The sequence below is a fragment of the Ammodytes marinus genome, assembly GCF_949987685.1.
Source record: "Ammodytes marinus genome assembly, chromosome: 23".
NCBI classification, from domain to species: Eukaryota; Metazoa; Chordata; class Actinopteri; order Uranoscopiformes; family Ammodytidae; genus Ammodytes; species Ammodytes marinus.
In genome coordinates this window covers 19,721,501-19,743,642 of record NC_137227.1, presented here as the reverse complement: position 1 = coordinate 19,743,642, position 22,142 = coordinate 19,721,501, and the positions used below count along the sequence as shown (strand labels likewise).

Here is a 22,142-nt window from a genome sequence, read left to right as displayed (position 1 = left end):
TGGTCTTTCATGATCCGCTACCTGTCCTGTTTGTGCGCTGAAAAAAAAAATCCAGGGTTAATACACAGCCTAGGCTCTGTAAACTGGTATGTTTAAACAAAGGGTACAGTATGTGAACAAAGGGGGCTCACCGTAGCTAGCAACATGCCCAATTACAATGCATTGGCTATGTATGAACACTAGACTTTTTTTCAGTGCGCAGTTTGGAAAGGTAGTGGATCGTGAGGAGATATTCACAGATTTTGACAAAAAGTGATTTTGACAACAAGCGTTCTCCAGAATCACTGACTACACTTTTAAATAAATATATATAAACACATAGCGCGTGGCACTATCGTGTGCTTTAAAGTGTCCCCTGAAGATGAACTATATCCTCTTGTTTCTTTCAGGGCGGCGACCTGTTTGACGCCATCACCTCCTCCACTAAGTACAGCGAGCGAGACGCCAGCGCCATGGTGTTCAACCTCTCCGGAGCCGTCAAGTACCTGCACCGAATGAACATCGTGCACAGAGATATCAAACCAGAAAACCTGCTGGTAAACACACATACGTAGATACATACTGTACAGAAGGAATACAAAATATAGGCACCTTAATTAGAAATTGGGCTTGGATATAGGCTACGATAAAGCCAGAGATAGAATCGTTGTTCCCATTTTACAACATATTAGATTCCAATGTTGTTACAGAAGAGATTTCGGATACAACCTTTTTTCATTTTATAAACCAAAACAATACTTATGCATTATGCAATAAAATGTGCAAACAAGATTTTGCAGTCTGTTTTTAACAAGAACATGTATCATTAATCAGTCATTCAACAACATATGAACACATCCCTCTGTAATAACCTTAGGAATGTTGTCTGTTTGTGTGCAGGGTTCGACATAACGTATAGCCCGATGGCCCGGGGCCAGTAAAATCATATGCAGGGCAAGTTGATTGGCCAGTCACTGTCCCGCCCGGGCCAGTGACTGGCCAATCACAGTTCAGTATCTTTTTGTAGACTACATCATGGTTCATTGAAATGCGCGTTCTGAGTCGTAATGAAAGCAGTGTTTATTTAAGACTCAATATAATAAACCTAATATAAAATATATTTTTTAATGAAAGGCCAGTGGACAACCGATGCGTGGGCGTTTTGACAGGCACCGTTGGCAGAGCTGCCTACCGTCCGCCTGCGAGTCGACAAATCAATCGACTTACTCTGCCCCCTTTCTTTCTTCCCACAGCAGAGGTTGAGGCGCAGAAAATGATAACTGCGCTTTTCCTTTATCTGCCGCCGTAATGTTACAATATTTGCATCCAAGCCCCAATGGTAATACAAATGAGAGGCGTTATTTAAACGCTGTGAATGCGTCTCCGGTGATTGTGTCGGTTGTAGACAGAAACGAACGGAGGGACTCCGCTCACTGTACAGTTCCTATAGTCGCGCAGTTTGGCACTGTGTTTTCAGGCTCGAGACATTCAATCAGATCGCGGAAGTCTTTCCCATTGAAATCGCTAACGGGGAGAATATCCCCGGTTATTATTTTAGCCACAAACCACAGTTCATCTGCGCGGCGGCTCACTCGGTGGCGAGATCACACGGTGAAACGCTGCTGTGATCGGACGAAGGCATTGTGTGTTTCTAAGGTGATTTAACGTCATAGTCTTAGACGAGCGTTTAACTTATGCTGCATATTTTGCACTGCATTGTTTTTTATCAATAGTTTGAAAAAATGGTCCCACACCGGACTCTTATGTGAAGCTGACACTTCATGGAGAAGTGACACTCCTGCAGCGCGCTCACGACCAGACGTGAACTCACATACACGGTGAAATATCCCATTAAAAAAACGGCATAACCCACTGATTTTCGGATTTCTATTCTATTTTTAAAGTCAACTTGAGCGAAAGTGGAAAACCGGTCATTCGGTCGACACATTCACATCCCTAATGCATATAGAGAAAGTAATAAAAACAGCCTACCACACCACAAAGAATGATCAGACCTTCATCTCTTATTTATTTTTTATGTTTGAACATGACTTCTGCAGGTGAACTATTCATTAAACTGCCCAAATTCAAGAATAAAAACAACCTTCAAACTACTGGACTTTAAAATACTGGCCGACTCTTTCAACATACTTTCAGTTGTAGGCTTCAAATTCAATATGTCTGCCTGGTTTTATATTATGTGTATGAGCAATATCAACATTTCATATAATTAACTAAAAGAAAAATAACCAAATCTAAAGGGAATATCTATACTGTTACAGTATAGATATTCCCTTTAGATCTGGTTATCTTTCTTTATTTTTCAGGTATTATAATTATTGACACTAAATTATGAAGAAAAAAAAAGTGTGTGCAGGGCCAGTGAAAATATACAAGGGGCCAGTAAAACTCGGATCCACTGGCCCGGCGGGCCAGTAGGAAAAAAAAGTTATGTTGAACCCTGGTGTGTACTGTGTATATTTGAAGTGTTTGTTTCTATGTACTAAAGGTGTGTGAGTATCCAGACGGCACGAAGTCACTGAAGCTCGGGGACTTTGGTTTGGCGACGGTGGTGGAGGGACCGCTCTACACCGTGTGTGGAACGCCAACGTATGTCGCTCCTGAGATCATCGGAGAGACCGGGTGAGAGAGAAAATAAATGATTGTTGTAACAATAATTCCTTATTTATTATAGCACTTTTCATACACAGGATTACTGTAGCTCAATGTGAGTTGACAGTTTGGCATACAACACAAGAAGACCGAACATTTAATTGAATGAATTCAGAGAATAAATCATAGTAGCACATGCACAGACATTATATGAACAGTATACATATATGATTCCATTCTTCAATAAGAAAGAAAAGAGAGAGAAAAAAATTACTTGTTAAAAGTTGCTTTCAAAATACTTGTTTTCTATTTCATTTGTCTTCTTTTATTTTAGGGGAGTTTTGTGATATGAAATCAGTTTTTGGGTAGAAAAGTTGAAGTTATATTTTGTGTGTGTGTGTGTGTAGCTATGGTCTGAAGGTGGATATCTGGGCGGCCGGAGTGATCACCTACATCCTCCTGTGTGGATTCCCTCCATTTAGAAGGTCAGTACATACAAACATTTCCAACTATATATGTTGTGGTTTAGGTTTAGGGAAATGTATATAATACAATTATACCCCCGATAATTAACCTCCATACTTGGATAAGTATAAAAAATTACTATTGAGGAAGTTTGTAGACTAACAAACAAGGACTTATGGATGAAGTAAGGGTGAACTTCCCATGCCTTTTCAGACATTAACCCCAAACTATCAAGTTTCTATATTGTGTAATATCAATACTTTTCTTATGAACCTTTTTGTGCCTTCTTTGACATGTTCGAAAAAAACATTTAAATCAAATCAAACTATATCCATTATTAATATATTGAAATGTAGTGTTTTTTTTAAGCTACTACTTCCGGATAAATGTATTTTCCTCTCGTCAGTGAGAATAACATCCAGGAGGAGCTGTTTGATCAGATCCTCACAGGGAAGCTGGAGTTCCCATCTCCAGACTGGGACACAGTCAGCCTCCCAGCAAAGGTACCGCTCAACTCATACTGACAGGAAATATACTCTATTCATATATAGCACACATTTATATTTCAATATATCTAAATATCCCACTATATCTAATATTTGACATTACCATTTCCCCAGATGCTGATAAGTCAGATGCTGCAGGTGAACGTGGACACTCGTTTCACTGCCGAGGAGGTCCTGGGGCACCCATGGGTCACGGTAAGAGAACGCTGGTTTTTGGAAATTGCTTTGTTGCTTGAAGCAGAAGTAGCTGTGTTCTGTGAAAAAAAACTTAAGGCTGATTTTGCCACATTCAAGTAACTCATAAAACACTACAATACAATAATTTACAAAAAGAGCACATTCATGTACAAGATATCAGGCAAAAAAATGTAATCTGAGTACCCACTCTGTATTTGTTTTAACTTTTTATCACTGTGTGTTGTTTAGGACGAGGCTCCTGTAGACTCCAACACTGTGAGCAGCACTGAAGACCAGACCAGCGGGGAAACACTGGAACCAGAAGCAGAGCCGGAAGAGGAATCCCCAATCCTGGAAACCAAACAAATTCCCTCACCAATGGTCTAGGACGTCCCACCTTTGAGCGGACGGGACACCAAACATAACACTACTCATTTGATCTACTGGAAGCCCTTTAAAGTTTCCTTTCCTAATGTCTAGACGGATTCCCGCAGATGCAGTAAAAGGTGTCCTGTTTTTTTGCCCAAAGAAAACTAAATATGTTGTCCACTACATAACACATCCTTTTGGAACTTTTGGAAAGTCCACCACCGTCCAGTCTAGGATAGGACCTACTGGAAAATGAAATTACTTCTCTCAAATATGAACTCACATTTTACCGGACACCAAACGAAAATCTTTTGGAAATGTTCGATTATGTCTTCTGGAAAAATATCCAAATGTATTGACTGAAAACTGAGAGAGTTCCCTGAAATCTAGTGTATAGTAAATCCTTTTGATTCTACTGGAAACCAAACCTCTTGCCCCCATTTATGGTCTAGAAATGGTCTGGCTCTTCCAGTTAAAACATAGTGAGACCAAAAACATGGTCTACAATACATCCCCATTTATCCCTCTTCCGTGGTCAAGAATCCGTCCTGTTTTTTCCAATTTCTTGAAGTACCAGAAAACAAACAAGTTCCCTTGCCTCCAGTCCAGAATTGCGTTGTTATTTTTTAAATTACATTTAAAGTGAATATCTCTCTTTTTTGGTCTTTAAAGACATTTTACTCCAATAAGAGTTTCCTATTATTATTTCCTGGAAACGGTTGTCACGTCTGGCCCAGACCAACAGTAAATCTACTGAAGTCCCGTCTGCTGCTGAACCGCAAAGTATTAACAGGTGCATTCTCTCTGATGAGCCCCATTAAGAGACTATTAAACGTCCATTCTGCTCTACGAGAGGACACACACACACACGCACACACACACACACACACACACACACACACACACACACACACACACACACACACACACACACACACACACACACACACACACACACACACACACACACACACACACACACACACACACACACACACACACACACACACACACACACACACACACACACACAGGACACTAATGAAGTCAATGCTCTGCTACTTGAAGGACAAACACCGAATCAACACTGGGAATCCATGAAGGTGCTTTTGGACACATTGTATATCGTCACCCAGTGTCTCACAGGACTAGACTCATTTACTGAAAATAGCCCTTACCTCTGGTCTGAATGACAAACTCTGGCAAAAGGCCTCAGACCACTTTCATAGGGATGTAAACAAACAGATTCATCAACAAACGTTCCCTACGCTTAAGGGATGATTTTCTCTGTAGTCCCTGTTGCTTGGCGACCAGGATGTCTTCCATTTATTCTGGGAAACGTCCCATTTCAACTACCTTCACCCTGCAACTCTCCCTCCGCCTACCTGAAGGACAATTCTCTTTTTCTTCAACATGGCGCCCACCAACCCGAGGAGATATCCGAGTACTGTGCCTGTTTACGCTGCTGATGAATTCGACTTTAATATCCTAAATCCCAGCCCTTTCCTTCCATAGGTTTTACTGGTCAGAACCTGCCATTTGCTGTATAGATAGATAAGGCTTATTGTTTAAGGGTTTTAAATATTTCTGCTAAATTGATTTGATTTATGAAAAGAAGCAGACTGGTTTAAAATAATCTTTGACATTTTGGGAAATATGCCTTTCTGCCAAAACCTGGATTAGTAAATCTATACGATTCGTATGATTGTACATAATTCATGGACCTGGAGGTATTCTAAAACTTGAGATTGGGACTGTTACTCCTTATTAAACCACATCGTTTTGCTTTTTACGACAATCATGCAAACGGATTCAAGAAATAAGAAACATTATATTAACAATAAGTACATGTAAAGGTAAAGCTTAAAATGGCTAAGCTAGCTGTTCCCGAGTGCTTCAAGCTCATTACATTTCTGGCTACAATCATTTTAGAGCAAGAAAGTGAATTACGTATCTTTCCAAAACATTGCAACCAAACTTTCAAGCTGATTTTCTTCAAGATAATATGTCCCCACACAAATTATATCTTACAAAACTGAAAGAAAAAAAATACAACCCACAAAATAATGAGCCTTATCTCCATAGGCTCAGTGTCCTCTTCCTGTCCACTTACGGGCACTTGCTGTCACCCAACTCCCATCCTTCACCTATTACCCAGACTTCGAAATGTACTGTAGCTCAAATTAACTGAGTAACTCCCAAACCTTGCATAACGAAAAAAAAAATTCAAAACTCTTTCGAGGGTTTCTACTACCTGCAGTTAGATTGAGGTCAAAGGGTACGTTCCAGTCCAAACCCAGAGCTCCCTGCCTCTTCTCCCGCCTGCAGTAAACAAGGGATAAAACATGTTGTAAATACTGTAAATATCAATCTGTCTGTTGGTGTCTGTCTGTCTGTCTGTCTGTGTGAGTCAGTTGTGAAGTAGGAACAAGTAGCAAAAAAAAAAGAAAAACAAAGAAAGAAAGATTACCACATTGAAAAGAAATAAACTCAGCATAGACATGATGTGTCAGCAACCCCCAAAAACCTTGTTCTTCCTAAAGAGCCAAAGCTAAGAATTATAAAAAAACGTCAACATTGATATTGAAATACATTGTTGTTACATTAACAGTGGTGGAAGTACATTTTCTCACTTACTTAAATATCAGTACTTTACTTGATCACCATTTCCAGACACTTTACTCCGCTATACATATCTTCCTTTAATACTTAAGGTACATTATAAGAATCTGAAAACTTCCTTCACCACTGAAAATCAATTTCCACACGCCCCCTAGCTTGTTATTCAAGTAAAAAAATCAGACATCAAATAAATTACACTTAAGGTTTCTGAGGGATGTTGACAGTGAACTGTAATGAAAGAGCTCTTACCTTAAAGTGGAGTTCCTGATCGATGTCCCAGCGACAAAAGGACTGGAGACTTGGATGATGGATCTCTTTTATTATACTGTCCGGTCTGTGAGGTGATATATCCATTAATCATATCGCTCCATCTACGCATACTTCATGTTGTTCCGTTGATGTTACTGGTTATATAAGAATCACTAATGGAGTGTATGGTATGTGTGTGTGTGTGTGTGTGTGTGTGTGTGTGTGTGTGTGTGTGTGTGTGTGTGTGTGTGTGTGTGTGTGTGTGTAAATAAGTGTGAATGTATTTGATTTCCACAGTGCGACATCTGACCTATATGAGGTTCAGTATGTGTGAGTGTTTGTGTGTGTGTCTGCATTGAGGGAAGGGGGTTACTTTTTTATTTTTAAACTTGAAAAGAAGTGTCAGTTGTCGTTTGGATAAGAGCGTTGACCCGATGCAGTGTTATGACCTTTCCAATGACCTGTGAACTTAGCACCACCTTTCCATGGCCTTTGACCTTTGGCAGAGCCACTGATGAAGACTTTGTTTTGAGACTTTGAGGCGTTCAGTTTCTGAGGCCGCCATGTTGCAACAACATGTTTCCACAGTAGCACAGGATGTAGAAGAAGTACTATAGAATAAATAACTAAATGCATCTTCACCTCATCACTTGATATTGTGGAAAGACTTGAGGCAGTCGTGGATGATGCCATCTTTAGTAATTAGGGCCACCGTAGATTCTGTAAATTCTCCCGTCATCACACTCCTAATAGTTTCTCGAAACTCAAACTCCTTCATGCAGTGGCTCGGCCTTTGACCTTCTATGCCTGCTATGAACCCAGTAGTCTTAATTATTTTCTCTTTGCTTTAAACCAAACCAAGAGGAGCCTTCTGTTGATGCAGTTAGCGACGCAGCCACACCTGGGTCAACAAGTAGCTGAGATCTTTTCAGTTTACATGGCTTTTGTGTTAATATGTAACTGCACCTGTGACAGTTTACTGCAAGTAGTAAGAACGTCTTTTAGAGCTGAGAGGAGGGCATTGGTCCCACTAGCAGTGATGTTAAAGAACCCTTTTGTATGTTTTAGCCCATCGTGTGAACGTAATATAACTGCAAACCATTTTAAACAAAAGCTTGACATGGTTTTTCCATCATTGTAAGTCAATCACATAACTTAACAAGTCTAATAGTAGGTACCAGATGTATGTACCTACTACTAAAATGCTTCTTTGATTGGTGTGTGGTAGGACAGCTTCAAGAAACTGTTTTGTTTCATAATAGCTTGATTACTGACACTTACATTTGACAAATAACAATGTGTAACTTAAATTCAACTACTGATTTTTGAAAAGCACTGAATTGAAATCCATTTAAAATGTTGACATCTTGTTGCACAATTGTGCCACTGAAACAAAAAGGTTTCTTCTATAAACTGTGAAATTGTTTAGTTCCTTCTCATCTCCATTCCTAGTCGTACTGTCCCACTCTGTTGTGCTGCATTCACTTCCCATTAAAAAATACTGCATATCAGAGTGACTTATCAGAAAAAAAAAGTTCACAGGCTGGTGCGGCTTGATTAGCATTTAAGAGACAATTCACCTAGTTCCACTGTTGCGAGCGAAGACTCTTAAGTATTTGAGTGGATTTCAGAGTGTTTGACCCATGGTGGCTGTAGTTATTAGGCCCTTTGTGTGTGTTTTTAATCATATGCAGTGTATGTGTGTGTGATCATTTCACATCATGCCTCATTTTAGGTAGGAACTGATTTTTTTAATGAAGTGCAGTATAAAAATTTGGATTTTGAACCAAACTGGGCTGGTTTTCCTAAACGGAATCTTAGTTGGTATTTATTTATGTTCAGTTCTATCAGCTAAAATAAACTAAAAACTTGAGGATTCGTGGTGAATCTTTTCTTAAAAAAGGTATATATGCCTTTTCAGTTCTCCAGGACCTCAATTTTATTTTCCTCGTTTGAGACAATCCTTTTCCTGGAATGACTAGACTGAACCCCTGAACCTGGCAGCTAAAAGAAACGGGCAAAAGCATTTTACATCAGCCATGTGTTATGTCTCTACAACTCAAACTTTCTCATAGTTGTTCCTAGAAAATGAATCAAAGATGCACGTCAACTCCATTAAAGCTCAGCTGTTTAAAAGTCTAAATATTTCTGACCGAGATGCTTTTAGGAAAACTAGTCCTGGGTTGAAGTGGAAGGAGATGTGAGGGGAACAACAGTGTTTTGAGGACATGTTGTAGACATGTTTTAAAGCTAACTGATCTGTAATGTGATGTGTGTTGATATGAAACATGGATGTTTGTCTGGATCAGGGTGCAGGCATTTGCAGAAAAAAAAACCCTGTTTTGGAATGAGAAAAGATGCATTTAACTGTGAAAATAAAAACTGATGCCTCTGCATCATGTTAACCTGCTGTGTCTTTGTTACTGGTGTATTATGTTGATACACTCTCGACTGTTCATGCATTAGTTTATAAAATGCTTTTATAGCATTTGAAGCAGATGTAAAATATCCTCCCTCTTCCACCACCTCACATATCTGATGGCTGGGGTTAGTGGTTACACTAAAACATGTGTAATGTAATGTGACAATAGTGTTTTGGAAGACCTTTTCCTGATTCAACACATGAACACCCCTGTGCATAAAGCCTTCTCCATATGAAAATGATTTCCAAGTTCAGTGTGGAGAAACGTGACTAGTCTGACCTCAACACAACCCAAAAGTTTTCTAAATTTTGTAAGGGACAGTTACAAGTGAGATTATGTCAAATAGATGCCTGTGACCTCTAATCTAAACCTGTTTTGCTTAACCGCTGATCGCCTGAAAACTAAAGGAGATATGTCTTCAACCATGGAAAAGATTAAAGTTGGGCAGTACTGACTAAGCATTTTGATAAGGGCCATAACGTTGCCAAAGTTTAAAGTCCAACTCTGACTTTACATTTATTGGTTCCTGCCCTTTTGGAAGATCTACAAGCACAGGCATAGGTGTACTCAGCAGGCAAAGTGCAAGAGCTGACAAGCATAATCATTACACATTGTTAAAGAGGGCTTGGCTTCTTGTGTGACGTTTTTATTTGCTATGAGGAAGTGCAGCTCTTGAGTCATACCCTGTTGTTGAGAGGTGAAATGGCGCAGCAAAGAAATCAAGCAGACGATTTGAAATTCTCCTGTTCGATCTGTCTGGATCTACTGAAGGATCCGGTGACTATTCCCTGTGGACACAACTACTGCATGAGCTGTATTAAAGCCCACTGGGATGGAGAAGACCAGAGGGGAATCTACAGCTGTCCTCAATGCCGACAGAGTTTCTACACAAGGCCTGTGTTGATGAAAAACACTTTGTTGGCAGAGTTAGTGGAGGATCGGGAGAAGACTTTACTCCAAGCTGCTGCTGCTGATCTCTGCTATGCAGAGCCTGGAGATGTGGCCTGTGATGTCTGCACTGGGAGGAAGCTGAAAGCTTTAAAGTCCTGTCTGGTTTGTCAGGTTTCTTACTGTGAGCAACACCTCCAGCCTCACTACGAATCTCCTGCTTTTAAAAATCACAAACTCATGGAATCCTCCAATTCGCTTCAAGACGCCATTTGCCCCCGTCACCATGAGGTGATGAAGATTTTCTGCCGCACTGATCAGCAGTGTATCTGTTATCTCTGCGCAATGGACGAACACAAAGGCCACGACACAGTCTCGGCTGCCGCCGAACGGACTGGGAAGCAGAAGGAGCTCAACGAAAGTCGGCAAAAAGTCCAGCAGAAAATCCAGCACCGAGAGGAAGATGTGAAGGTTCTCCAACAGGAGGTGGAGGCTATCAATCTATCGGCTGATAAAGCAGTGGAGCACAGTGAGAAGACCTTCGCTGAGCTGATCCGTCTCATCCAGAAAAGAAGCTCTGATGTGAAGCAGCAGATCAGAATCCAACAGAAAGCTTCAGTGAGTCAAACAGAAGATCTTCAGAAGAAGCTGGACCAAGAGATCGCTGAGCTGAAGAGGAAAGACACCGAGCTGGACCTGCTCTCACGCACAGAGGATCACACCCAGTTTCTTCACAGTTACACCTTATTGACCAAACTCACTGCATCTACAGATTCACAAAGACCAAAAGTCAGTAACCTGCCGAACTTTCAGGATGTGATGGCGGCTGTGACAGCGGCTAGAGATAAACTTCAGGCTGTTTTCCATGATAACTGGATGAAGCCCTCACCTACAAACAAGGACACAAACGTGTCACTCCTGCAAGCAGAGCCAAAGACCAGAGCTGAGTTCCTGCAGTATTCACGTCAGATCACGCTGGATCCAAACATAGCACACAATTACCTGGTTTTATCAGATGGGAATAAAAAAATAACATTTAATAGCCAGAATACAGCATATTCTTACCATCCAGAAAGATTCATCCACGCATATCAGGTCCTGAGTAAAGATGGACTGACTGGACGTGGTTACTTGGAGGTGGAGATGAGCAGCAAGGCTTCAGTAGCAGTCGCTTACAAGAGTATTCCCAGATCAGGGGACTTTAATTCATATGTGTTTGGATTCAATGAGAAATCTTGGGTATTAGATTGGTACAGCAGTAGTTATATCTTCAGACACAACAACCGCCAACTCAGCATCTCAGGTCCTTTATCCTCCAGAATAGGAGTGTACCTGGATCACAGCGCAGGTATTCTGTCTTTCTACAGCGTCTCTGAAACCAAGACCATGACTCTCCTTCACAAAGTCCAGACCAAGTTCACCGAGCCGCTCTATGCTGGATTTTGGCTTGGTCTTCCAAATGGAAACACTGTTGAGTTATGTAAGCTCAAGTAGTTATTAAAGAGGCAGAAAAAAGGTTCATATCAAAGAAATGTATTGAATCGTCTGTGGGACATGAATGAAGATGTGGTTCACTAGAGGGCAACGTTTAGCTTCATAGGGATGTGGTGGCAGTTGCAGGTAGTGAGTTAAATTGATAATCATAATTTTGTTTAACTTGTTCATTTGGTGCAGTCTGTAATTTTAGTTAATATGTGTGTGATAAATACATGTAAACTGAAATTCCTGTTATAATCATACTTTCTGGTATAATTATCATGCATTTTTAGCATAAATAAGTGCGTTATAATACAGTACTCATGTGTTTACGTTGTTGTTAAAGTCACTGAATCAATGGATTGACGCGACTGAATAAGAACGTTTAAAATTAAGAAAACTGTTTTTTAAAGATGCATTTTTTCAGAGAATGCTGAAGCAGTGCAGTAATTTCATTAACAATGATGAGTTGGTAAAATAAAGTAAATTCATAGAATCAGACCGTGTTAATTCTTTATTTTTGTGGCTGTGTTGAAGGTCTCATTGCAGAAAAACTACATTATTCATTCACAAACACTATCAAGCTTCTAGTAATTCACTTATTTTAAAAGGACATAGTCATAACTACAGAACATTAAAGCATAAATAAATATACAGTAAATCAAAGACAGAAATACCATTTTGTAGACGCCAACTTTCAACTGTCAAATTATGTTATTTTTAGGGTTTTCTGATTTAAAATGTTTCCTCTTCGCATCAAACTTTTAAAGATAGATACTTTATTAATCACTGAAGAGAAATTCTATGCACGTTTTTTTGTGTAGCCTATAGATACTAATTTATAATAGAGACATTGATTTATGAAGAAGAAAGCTGTACTCATGTTGTATGGATAGATTAGGAGATTCTGTCTACAGTATCCACACTAAGGAGGGTTCAGAGTTCAGACTCAGGGTAAAGATAATCTCTTAAATAACACTCTGTTGCAAATGAAGCTCTTTATTTATTTAAGAATATTGTCACGCTCTGGCATGACTCAGCGTGGTCAGATTGAATTCAGAGGTTTTAACACTGCAGAATGAGCATGGAATGTAAAGACACTACAAACTGTAGGAACACTGAAAAACTAGGCTAGAGTGACAGGCAAACATAACAGAGGGTCTGACAATGAACACAGGACCTGGGCTTGAATATGTGGAATGTGAATACCGAGGGAGTGAGAACAGGTGAGGAAATGCAGGCAAAGGCTGGAGACAGGTGAGTGAAACAAACCATGACGATTGCAAGAGCGGACAAGCAGAATGACAATAGATTAGAGTGTGAGTTTAAGGAAGTTTAAAAGGGCTTGGCTTCTTGTGTGACGTTTTTATTTGCTATGAGGAAGTGCAGCTCTTGAGTCATACCCTGTTGTTGAGAGGTGAAATGGCACAGCAAAGAAATCAAGCGGACGAGCTGAAATTCTCCTGTTCGATCTGTCTGGATCTACTGAAGGATCCGGTGACTATTCCCTGTGGACACAACTACTGCATGAGCTGTATTAAAGCCCACTGGGATGGAGAAGCCCAGAGGGGAATCTACAGCTGTCCTCAGTGCAGAGAGAGTTTCAAGCCAAGGCCTGTGTTGATGAAAAACACTTTGTTGGCAGAGTTAGTGGAGGATCAGAAGAAGACTTTACTCCAAGCTGCTGCTGCTGATCTCTGCTATGCAGGACCTGGAGATGTGGCCTGTGATGTCTGCACTGGGAGGAAGCTGAAAGCTTTGAAGTCCTGTCTGTTCTGTATGATATCTTACTGTGAGCAACACCTCCAGCCTCACTACGAATCTCCTGCTTTTAAAAATCACAAACTAGTGGAAACATCCGTTAAGCTTCAGGACGCCATTTGCTCCCGTCACCATGAGGTGCTGAAGATTTTCTGCCGCACTGATCAGCAGTCTATCTGTTATCTCTGCGCAATGGATGAACACAAAGGCCACGACACAGTGTCGGCTGCCGCAGAACGGACACAGAGGCAGAGGGACCTCGGCGAAAGTTGGCAAAAAGTCCAGCAGAGAATCCAGCACCGAGAGGAAGATGTGAAGGTTCTTCAACAGGAAGTGGAGGCTATCAATCAATCCGCTGATAAAGCAGTGGAGCACAGTGAGAAGACCTTCACTGAGCTGATCCGTCTCATCCAGAAAAGAAGCTCTGATGTGAAGCAGCAGATCAGACTCCAACAACAAACATTATTGCAACAAACAGAAGATCTTCAGAAGAAGCTGGAACAAGAGATCGCTGAGCTGAAGAGGAAAGACAAAGAGCTAAACCTGCTCTCACGCACAGAGGATCACATCCAGTTCCTTCACAGTTACACCTCACTGACAAAACTCACTGCATCTACAGATTCACAAAGACCAAAAGTCAGTAACCTGCCGTACTTTGACGATGTGATGGCGGCTGTGACAGCAGCAAGAGAGGCTGTTTTCCATGATAACTGGATGAGGTCAAACTGGATGAAACCCTCACCTACAAGGAAGGACATGAATGTGCCACTCACACAAGCAGAGCCAACGACCAGAGCTGAGTTACTGCAGTATTCACGTCAGATCACGCTGGATCCAAACACAACAAACGATTTTCTGGTTTTGTCAGATGGGAATAAAAAAATAACATTTAATAGCCAGAATACAGCATATTCTCACCATCCAGAAAGATTCATCCACGTATCTCAGGTCCTGAGTAAAGATGGACTGACTGGACGTGGTTACTGGGAGGTGGAGATGAGCAGCAACGCTTCAGTAGCAGTCGCCTACAAGAGTATTCCCAGATCAGGGAAATTTAATTCACATGCGTTTGGATTCAATGAGAAATCTTGGGTATTATATTGGTACAGCAGTAGTTATAACTTCAGACACGACAACCGCCCACTCATCATCTCAGGCCCTAAATCCTCCAGAATAGGAGTGTACCTGGATCACAGTGCAGGTGTTCTGTCTTTCTACAGCGTCTCTGAAACAAAGACCATGACTCTCCTTCACAGAGTCCAGACCAAGTTCACCGAGCCGCTGTATCCCGGACTATTTTTTTCTGGTCCTGATGGAGAGACTGTTGAGTTCTGTGAGCTCAACTAGTTATTAAAGAGGCAGAGAAAAGGTAATACACAAGACATGAAGTAGAATCTGTAGGACACATACAGATGTACTTCACTAGTGGGCAAAGTTTAGTTTTAAAGGGATGTGGTGGCTGCTGCTATCGGAACTTATTAAACAGGTAATGAGTAAAATTGATAATCAATAATTCTGTCTCATCATTTTTGTGCAGTCTGTAATTCTAGTTAATATTTGTGTGACGACTAAAAATGTAAATGAAAATTCCTGCTGTCATCATATTTTCTGTTATGTAATGATCATGCCCTTTTCAGCATAAGTGAAAACAAAATGTATTTGAATGTGGTTTTCAAACAAGCAATGTACAGTTTTCTGCCGCACCCACATGTACTTATATGTTTTATCGCTGTGTTTTCATATTATTTGAATGTGAGATAAAAACTGAAGTAAACTAAGCAAAGATAATAGCAGAATATTGACCATTCCCTATTCGTCGGAATGTAAATAGAACAATTCTTAGAAAGTTTTATTAACGTGACTGTCAATTATAAAGTTTAAAAAAATGTCTCTGTTATTGGAGAAATGCATTGGGTCGAGCAGTTAAAGGATTATTTCTATGGATGTCATATTATTGATAATGATGCAGCTCTACAGTACTTGGTGAGTTGGCAAAATAAAATAAATTCATAAAATCAGACCATGTGTTTCTTTTCTTTTTAGGTGGGTGTGTTTAAAGTCTAATCGCAGGAATGCTAAATTGTATATGCACAAACAGAACTAAACTCCTGTAGTTACTTGAAAATGACGTCAACATGACTTAAACCTGCAGTGTGTAGAATTTTGGATTTTATTTCCTAGCAGATTTTGTAGAAAGTAATTATAATATGATATCCACAAGTAAATTTAATTTAGTGCACAATAGCTGAAAAAAACGTTTTGAATTATATATTGTCCATATTTCTGCATATCTTGGACCAAGGCCTAGTGCCGCCATCTTGAAAGTGTCATAGTTGGAATGTCATCAGGTGCATTGTTTAGAAATTAGAACTGTTCTTGTCCTTGAAGGCCACTGTAGCTTCTGTTATTATTCTAAAGGGGTGGGTTTACCCAGGGAGTGTCGCATTCTAGAATTTTGTAGAACTTTCTTGATGATGTCATATTACACACTGCACCTTTAAGTACAAAACATTCAAGTATGCAACAATATAGATTAAAGAGATGTGCAATTTTTTGTAGTTGCCAAGTTTTAATTGTCCAATAATGTTATTTAAGTTTTTTTTAATAACATATCTTTCCCCGAGCATCTAACTTTTATAGATAGATAGATAGATAGATAGATAGATAGATAGATAGATAGATAGATAGATAGATAGATAGATAGATAGATAGATAGATAGATAGATAGATAGATAGATAGATAGATAGATAGATAGATAGATAGATAGATAGATAGATAGATAGATAGATAGATAGATAGTACTCTATACTTTATGGATGAAAGGACATTCTATGTATGTACTCTGTGGCATATAGATTATCATTTCTTATAGAGACAACAGCCATACAAAACAATGCTACACTTATATAGACAGATTTGTGAGTTTTTGCTACAATATGGTGGAACGTAACTTAAGCCTATGAGTTCAGACTTTGGGTAAAGATATTATCTTCATATCACTGTTGCTCATAAAGATTTTTCTTTGAGGCCATGTTAAATGGAGATTTTCTTTTTTTTTGTAAATCTGTTGAACTTTTGGTCTGATGGACAGTCAACTTTTCTTGGGCAAGTCAAGACAATTCCCAAATAAAGCCACTTTTTTACCCCGCCCACGATACAGCAGAAAATACATTATTAGCCTTTCTAATTATGATATTATTACTAGTGGTCAGAAAGCTAACGTTATCTGCTAGCTAACATCACCCCACGTGGCAGACACTTACCGGTCCGAGTGACTGAAAGTTTGATGTTGTCGTCAGATCTGGCTGTCGGAAATCATCAATGAGCAGGTGTGAAATGTTTTAATCCGAAACAGATGAATCATGGCCCTGTCGCAGTCGCAGCCATTTTGACGACCTGGTTTGAACCTGAACAGTAGAGCCCGTATCGAGTAGTAATGACTCGTCCGACTAACGAGGCTTCTCTCTGGGGTACAAACATTAGGCAGCGCGGGAGTTTGATGTTGTCTGTTGCCATGGCGATTATTTTAACTGACAGTCACGTTTCTCCACAATGAACTTGGAAATAATTTTCATATGGAGAAGGCTTTATGCACAGGGGTTTTCATGTGTGGAATCAGGAAAAGGTTTCCCCAAACACTTTTGTTTACATTTGAGATTTCCCTTTGTAGAAACCCAAGAAGCTAAAACCATGAAACATCTGATATACAGTATCTCACAAAAGTGAGTACACCCCTCACATTTCTTCACATTTTTCTTTATATCTTTCCATGGGACAACACTGAAGAAATGACACTTTGATACAATGTAAAGTAGTCAGTGTATAGCTTGTATAACAGTGTAAATTTACTGTCCCCTCAAAATAACTCGACACACAGCCATTAATGTCTAAACTGCTGGCAACAAAAGTGAGTACACCCCTTAGAAAAAATTTACAAATCGGGCCCAAAGTGTAAATATTTTGTGTGGCCACCATTATTTTCCAGCACTGCCTTAACCCTCTTGGGCATGTAGTTCACTAGAGCTTCACAGGTTGCAACTGGAACCCTCTTCCACCCATTTATGACAGCATCACAGAGCTGGTGGATATTAAAGACCTTGCGCTCCTCCACCTTCTGTTTGAGGATGCCCCAAAGATGCTCAATAGGGTTTAGGTCTGGAGACATGCTTGGCCAGGCCATAACCTTTACCCTGAGCTTTTTTAGCAAGCCACTGGTCGTCTTGGAGGTGTGTTTGGGGTCGTTATCATGTTGCAATACCACCCTGTGGCCCAGTTTACGAAGGTTGAGTGCACGTGGTCAGCGTCGTACACAGAGGTTGGCTTTGGAAAATAGACGTATGAGTGCTGCCAGCATTGCTGAAGGGCTTGAAGGGGTGGGGGGTCAACCTGTCAGTGCTCAGACCATACGCCGCACTCTGCATCATACTGGTCTACATGGCTGTCATCCCAGAAGGAAGCCTATTCTAAAGATGATGCATAAGAAACCCCACAAAAAGTTTGCTGAAGACAAACAGACTACGGACATGGATTACTGCAACCATGTCCTGTGGTCTGATGAGACCAAAATACATTTATTTGGTTCAGATGGTGTTAAGAGTGTGGAGCGGCAACCAGGTGAGGAGTACAAAGACAAGTGTGTCTTGCCTAGAGTCAAGCATGGTGGTTGGAGTGTCATGGTCTGGGGCTGCATGAGTGCTGCCAGCACTGGGGATCTACAGTTCATTGAATTCTAACATGTACTGTGACATACTGAAGCAGAGCATGATCCCCTCCCTTCATAAACTGGGCCGCAGGGCAGTACTGCAACATGATAACGACCCCAAACACACCTCGGAACGACCACTGGCTTGCTAAAGAAGCTGAGGGTAAAGGTTATGGACTGGCCAAGCATGTCTCCAGTCTTAAACCCTATTGAGCATCTTTGGGGCATCCTCAAACGGGAGATGGAGGAGCGCAAGGACTCTAATATCCACTAGCTCCTTGATGTCGTCATGAATGGGTAGAAGAGGGTTCCAGTTGCAACATGTGAAGCTCTAGTGAACTACATGCCCAAGAGGGTTAAGGCAGTGATAGAAAATAATGATGGCAAAACAAAATATTGACACTTTGGGCCCAATTTGGAAATGTTTTCTTAGGGGTGTACTCACTTTTGTTGCCAACAGTTTAGACATTAATGGCTGTGTGTCGAGTTATTTTGAGGGGACAGTAAATTTACACTGTTATACAAGCTGTACACTGACTACTTGACATTGTATCAAAGTGTCATTTATTCAGTGTTGTCGCATGGAAAGATATAATGAAATATTTGAAGAAATGTTAGGGGTGTACTCACTTTTGTGAGATACTGTATATACCTTTTCAGTTTCCCAGGACCTCAATTTTCTTTTCCTCGTTTGAGACAATCCTTTTCCTGGAATGACTAGACTGAACCCCTGAACCTGGCAGCTAAAAAGAAACGGGCAAAAGCATTTTACATCAGCCGTGTGTTATGTCTTTACAACTCAAACTTTCTCATAGTTGTTCCTAGAAAATGAGTCAAAGATGCATGTCAACTCCATTAAAGCTCAGCTGTTTAAAAGTCTAAATATTTCTGACTGAGATGCTTTTAGGAAAACTAGTCCTGGGTTGAAGTGGAATGAGATGTGAGGAGAACAACAGTGTTTTGAGGACATGTTGTAGACATGTTTTAAAGCTAACTGATCTGTAACGTGATGTGTGTTGATATGAAACATGGATGTTTGTCTGGATCAGGTTGCAGGCATTTGCAGAAAAAAAAACCCTGTTTTGGAATGAGAAAAGATGCATTTAACTGTGAAAATAAAAACTGATGCAGAGGCATCATGTTAACCTGCTGTGTCTTTGTTACTGGTGTATTATGTTGATAAACTCTCGACTGTTCATGAATTAGTTTATAAAATGGTTTATAGCATTTGAAGCAGATGTAAAATATCCTCCCTCTTCCACCACCTCACCTATCTGATGGCTGGGGTTAGTGGTTACACTAAAACATGTGTAATGTAATGTGACAATAGTGTTTTGGAAGACCTTTTCCTGATTCAACACATGAACACCCCTGTGCACAAAGCCTTCTCCATATGAAAATGATTTCCAAGTTCAGTGTGGAGAAACGTGACTAGTCTGACCTCAACACAACCCAAAAGTTTTCCAAATTTTGTAAGGGACAGTTACAAGTGAGATTATTTCAAATAGATGCCTGTGACCTCTAATCCAAACCTGTTTTGCTCAACCACTAAACACCTGAAAACTAAAGGAGATATGTCTTCAAATGTGAGAAAGATTAAAGGAGGGCAGTACTGACTAAGCGTTTTGATAAGGGCCATAACGTTGCCAAAGTTTAAAGTCCAACTCTGACTGTACATTTATTGGTTCCTGCCCTTTGGAAGATCTACAAGCACAGGCATAGGTGTACTCAGCAGGCAAAGTGCAAGAGCTGACAAGCACAATCATTACACATCAGTGTGTGATTGAAAGATAATTAAAGAGGGATTGGCTTCTAGTGTGACAGGTTTGTTTGCTATCAGATAGTGAAGCTTTTCAGTCATTCCCTGTTGTTGAGAGGTGAAATGGCGCAGCAAAGAAATCAAGCAGACGATCGGAAATTCTCCTGTTCGATCTGTCTGGATCTACTGAAGGATCCGGTGACTATTCCCTGTGGACACAACTTCTGCATGAGCTGTATTAAAGCCCACTGGGATGGAGAAGAACAGAGGGGAATCTACAACTGTCCTCAGTGCCGACAGAGTTTCAAGCCAAGGCCTGACCTGATGAAAAACACCATGTTGGCAGAGTTAGTGGAGGATCGGAAGCAGACTACACTCCAAGCTGCTCCTGCTGATCTCTGCTATGCCGGGCCTGGAGATGTGGCCTGTGATGTCTGCACTGGGAGGAAGCTGAAAGCTTTGAAGTCCTGTCTGTTCTGTATGGTTTCTTACTGTGAGCAGCACCTCCAGCCTCACTACGAATCTCCTGCTTTTAAAAAACACAAACTAGTGGAAACATCCGTTAAGCTTCAGGACGTCATCTGCTCTCGTCATGATGAGGTGATGAAGATGTTCTGCCGCACTGATCAGCAGCTTATCTGTTATCTCTGTGCAATGGATGAACACAAAGGCCACGACACAGTCTCAGCTGCCGCCGAAAGGCCTGAGAAGCAGAGAGAGCTCGGGCAAAGTCGGCAAAAAGTCCAGCAGAGAATCCAGCACCGAAAGGAAGATGTGAAGGTTCTTCAACAGGAAGTGGAGGCTATCAATAGATCAGCTGATAAAGCAGTGGAGCACAGTGAGAAGACCTTCACTGAGCTGATCCATCTCCTCCTGAAAAGAAGCTCTGATGTGAAGCAGCAGATCAGACTCCAACAGAAAGCTTCAGTGAGTCAAACCGAAGATCTTCAGAAGAAGCTGGACCAAGAGATCGCTGAGCTGAAGAGGAAAGACACAGAGCTAGAACTGCTCTCACACACAGAGGATCACACCCAGTTTCTTCACAGTTTCACCTCAATGTCCAAACTCACTGCATCTACAGATTCACAAAGACCAAAGGTCAGTAACCTGCCGAACTTTGAGGATGTGATGGCGGCTGTGACAGCGGCTAGAGATAAACTACAGGCTGTTTTCCATGATAACTGGATGAGGCCCTCACCTACAAGGAAGAACACGAATGTGTCACTTCTTCAAGCAGAGCCAAAGACCAGAGCTGAGTTACTGCAGTATTCACGTCAGATCACGCTGGATCCAAACACAACAAGCAATTTTCTGGTTTTGTCAGATGGGAATAAAAAGATAACATTTAATAGCCAAAATACACCATATTCTAACCATCCAGAAAGATTCACAGGCGTATCTCAGGTCCTGAGTAAAAATGGACTGACTGGACGTGGTTACTGGGAGGTGGAGATGAGCAGCAAGGCTTCAGTAGCGGTCGCTTACAAGAGTATTGCCAGATCAGGGAAATTTAATTCACATGCGTTTGGATTCAATGAGAAATCTTGGGTATTATATTGGTACAGCAGTAGTTATAACTTCAGACACGACAACCGCCCACTCAGCATCTCAGGCCCTAAATCCTCCAGAATAGGAGTGTACCTGGATCACAGCGCAGGTGTTCTGTCTTTCTACAGCGTCTCTGAAACAAAGACCATGACTCTCCTTCACAGAGTCCAGACCAAGTTCACCGAGCCGCTCCATGTTGGAGTTTTTCTCCCTGGTCCTAATGGAAACACTGTTGAGTTCTGTGAGCTCAAGTAGATATTAAAGAGGCAGAAAAAAGGTTCATATCAAAGAAATGTATTGAATCGTCTGTGGGACATGAATGAAGATGTGGTTCACTAGAGGGCAACGTTTAGCTTCATAGGGATGTGGTGGCAGTTGCAGGTAGTGAGTTAAATTGATAATCATCATTTTGTTAAACTTGTTCATTTGGTGCAGTCTGTAATTTTAGTTAATATGTGTGTGATAAATACATGTAAACTGAAATTCCTGTTATAATCATACTTTCTGGTATAATTATCATGCCTTTTTAGCATAAATAAGTGCGTTATAATACAGTACTCACGTGTTTACGTTGTTGTTAAAGTCACTGAATCAGTGGATTGAC

At 40.7% G+C, this 22,142-nt stretch overlaps 3 protein-coding genes across 3 annotated transcripts in view; all 3 read left to right on the top strand.

Annotated features, from left to right (window-relative positions):
- LOC307269362 (serine/threonine-protein kinase DCLK2-like) overlaps nt 1-4,127 on the top strand; it is a gene marked incomplete at both ends in the record, with an annotated part of 13,754 nt that extends 9,627 nt beyond the window's left edge. Inside the window, 6 exons of the mRNA XM_080052324.1 lie at nt 390-536; nt 2,489-2,622; nt 3,000-3,077; nt 3,464-3,560; nt 3,678-3,758; nt 3,990-4,127. Of these exons, the coding sequence (XP_079908450.1) occupies nt 390-536; nt 2,489-2,622; nt 3,000-3,077; nt 3,464-3,560; nt 3,678-3,758; nt 3,990-4,127 (675 nt within the window). The remainder of the gene's footprint in view (nt 1-389; nt 537-2,488; nt 2,623-2,999; nt 3,078-3,463; nt 3,561-3,677; nt 3,759-3,989) is intronic.
- Nucleotides 4,128-10,105: 5,978 nt separating this feature from the next.
- Nucleotides 10,106-12,129, top strand: LOC307269365 (tripartite motif-containing protein 16-like; the record flags this gene model as incomplete). Its single annotated transcript, XM_080052328.1, has 1 exon — nt 10,106-12,129. The coding sequence occupies one exon, from the start codon at nt 10,106-10,108 to the stop codon at nt 11,783-11,785; it is 1,680 nt and encodes a 559-aa protein (XP_079908454.1). The 3' UTR covers nt 11,786-12,129.
- A 1,060-nt stretch (nt 12,130-13,189) lies between these two features.
- Nucleotides 13,190-21,793, top strand: LOC307268996 (E3 ubiquitin/ISG15 ligase TRIM25-like; the record flags this gene model as incomplete). The annotated part of the gene is made up of 3 exons (XM_080051817.1): nt 13,190-14,386; nt 14,477-14,620; nt 20,072-21,793. The coding sequence occupies 3 exons, from the start codon at nt 13,190-13,192 to the stop codon at nt 21,791-21,793; spliced, it is 3,063 nt and encodes a 1,020-aa protein (XP_079907943.1).
- Nucleotides 21,794-22,142: the final 349 nt, after the last annotated feature.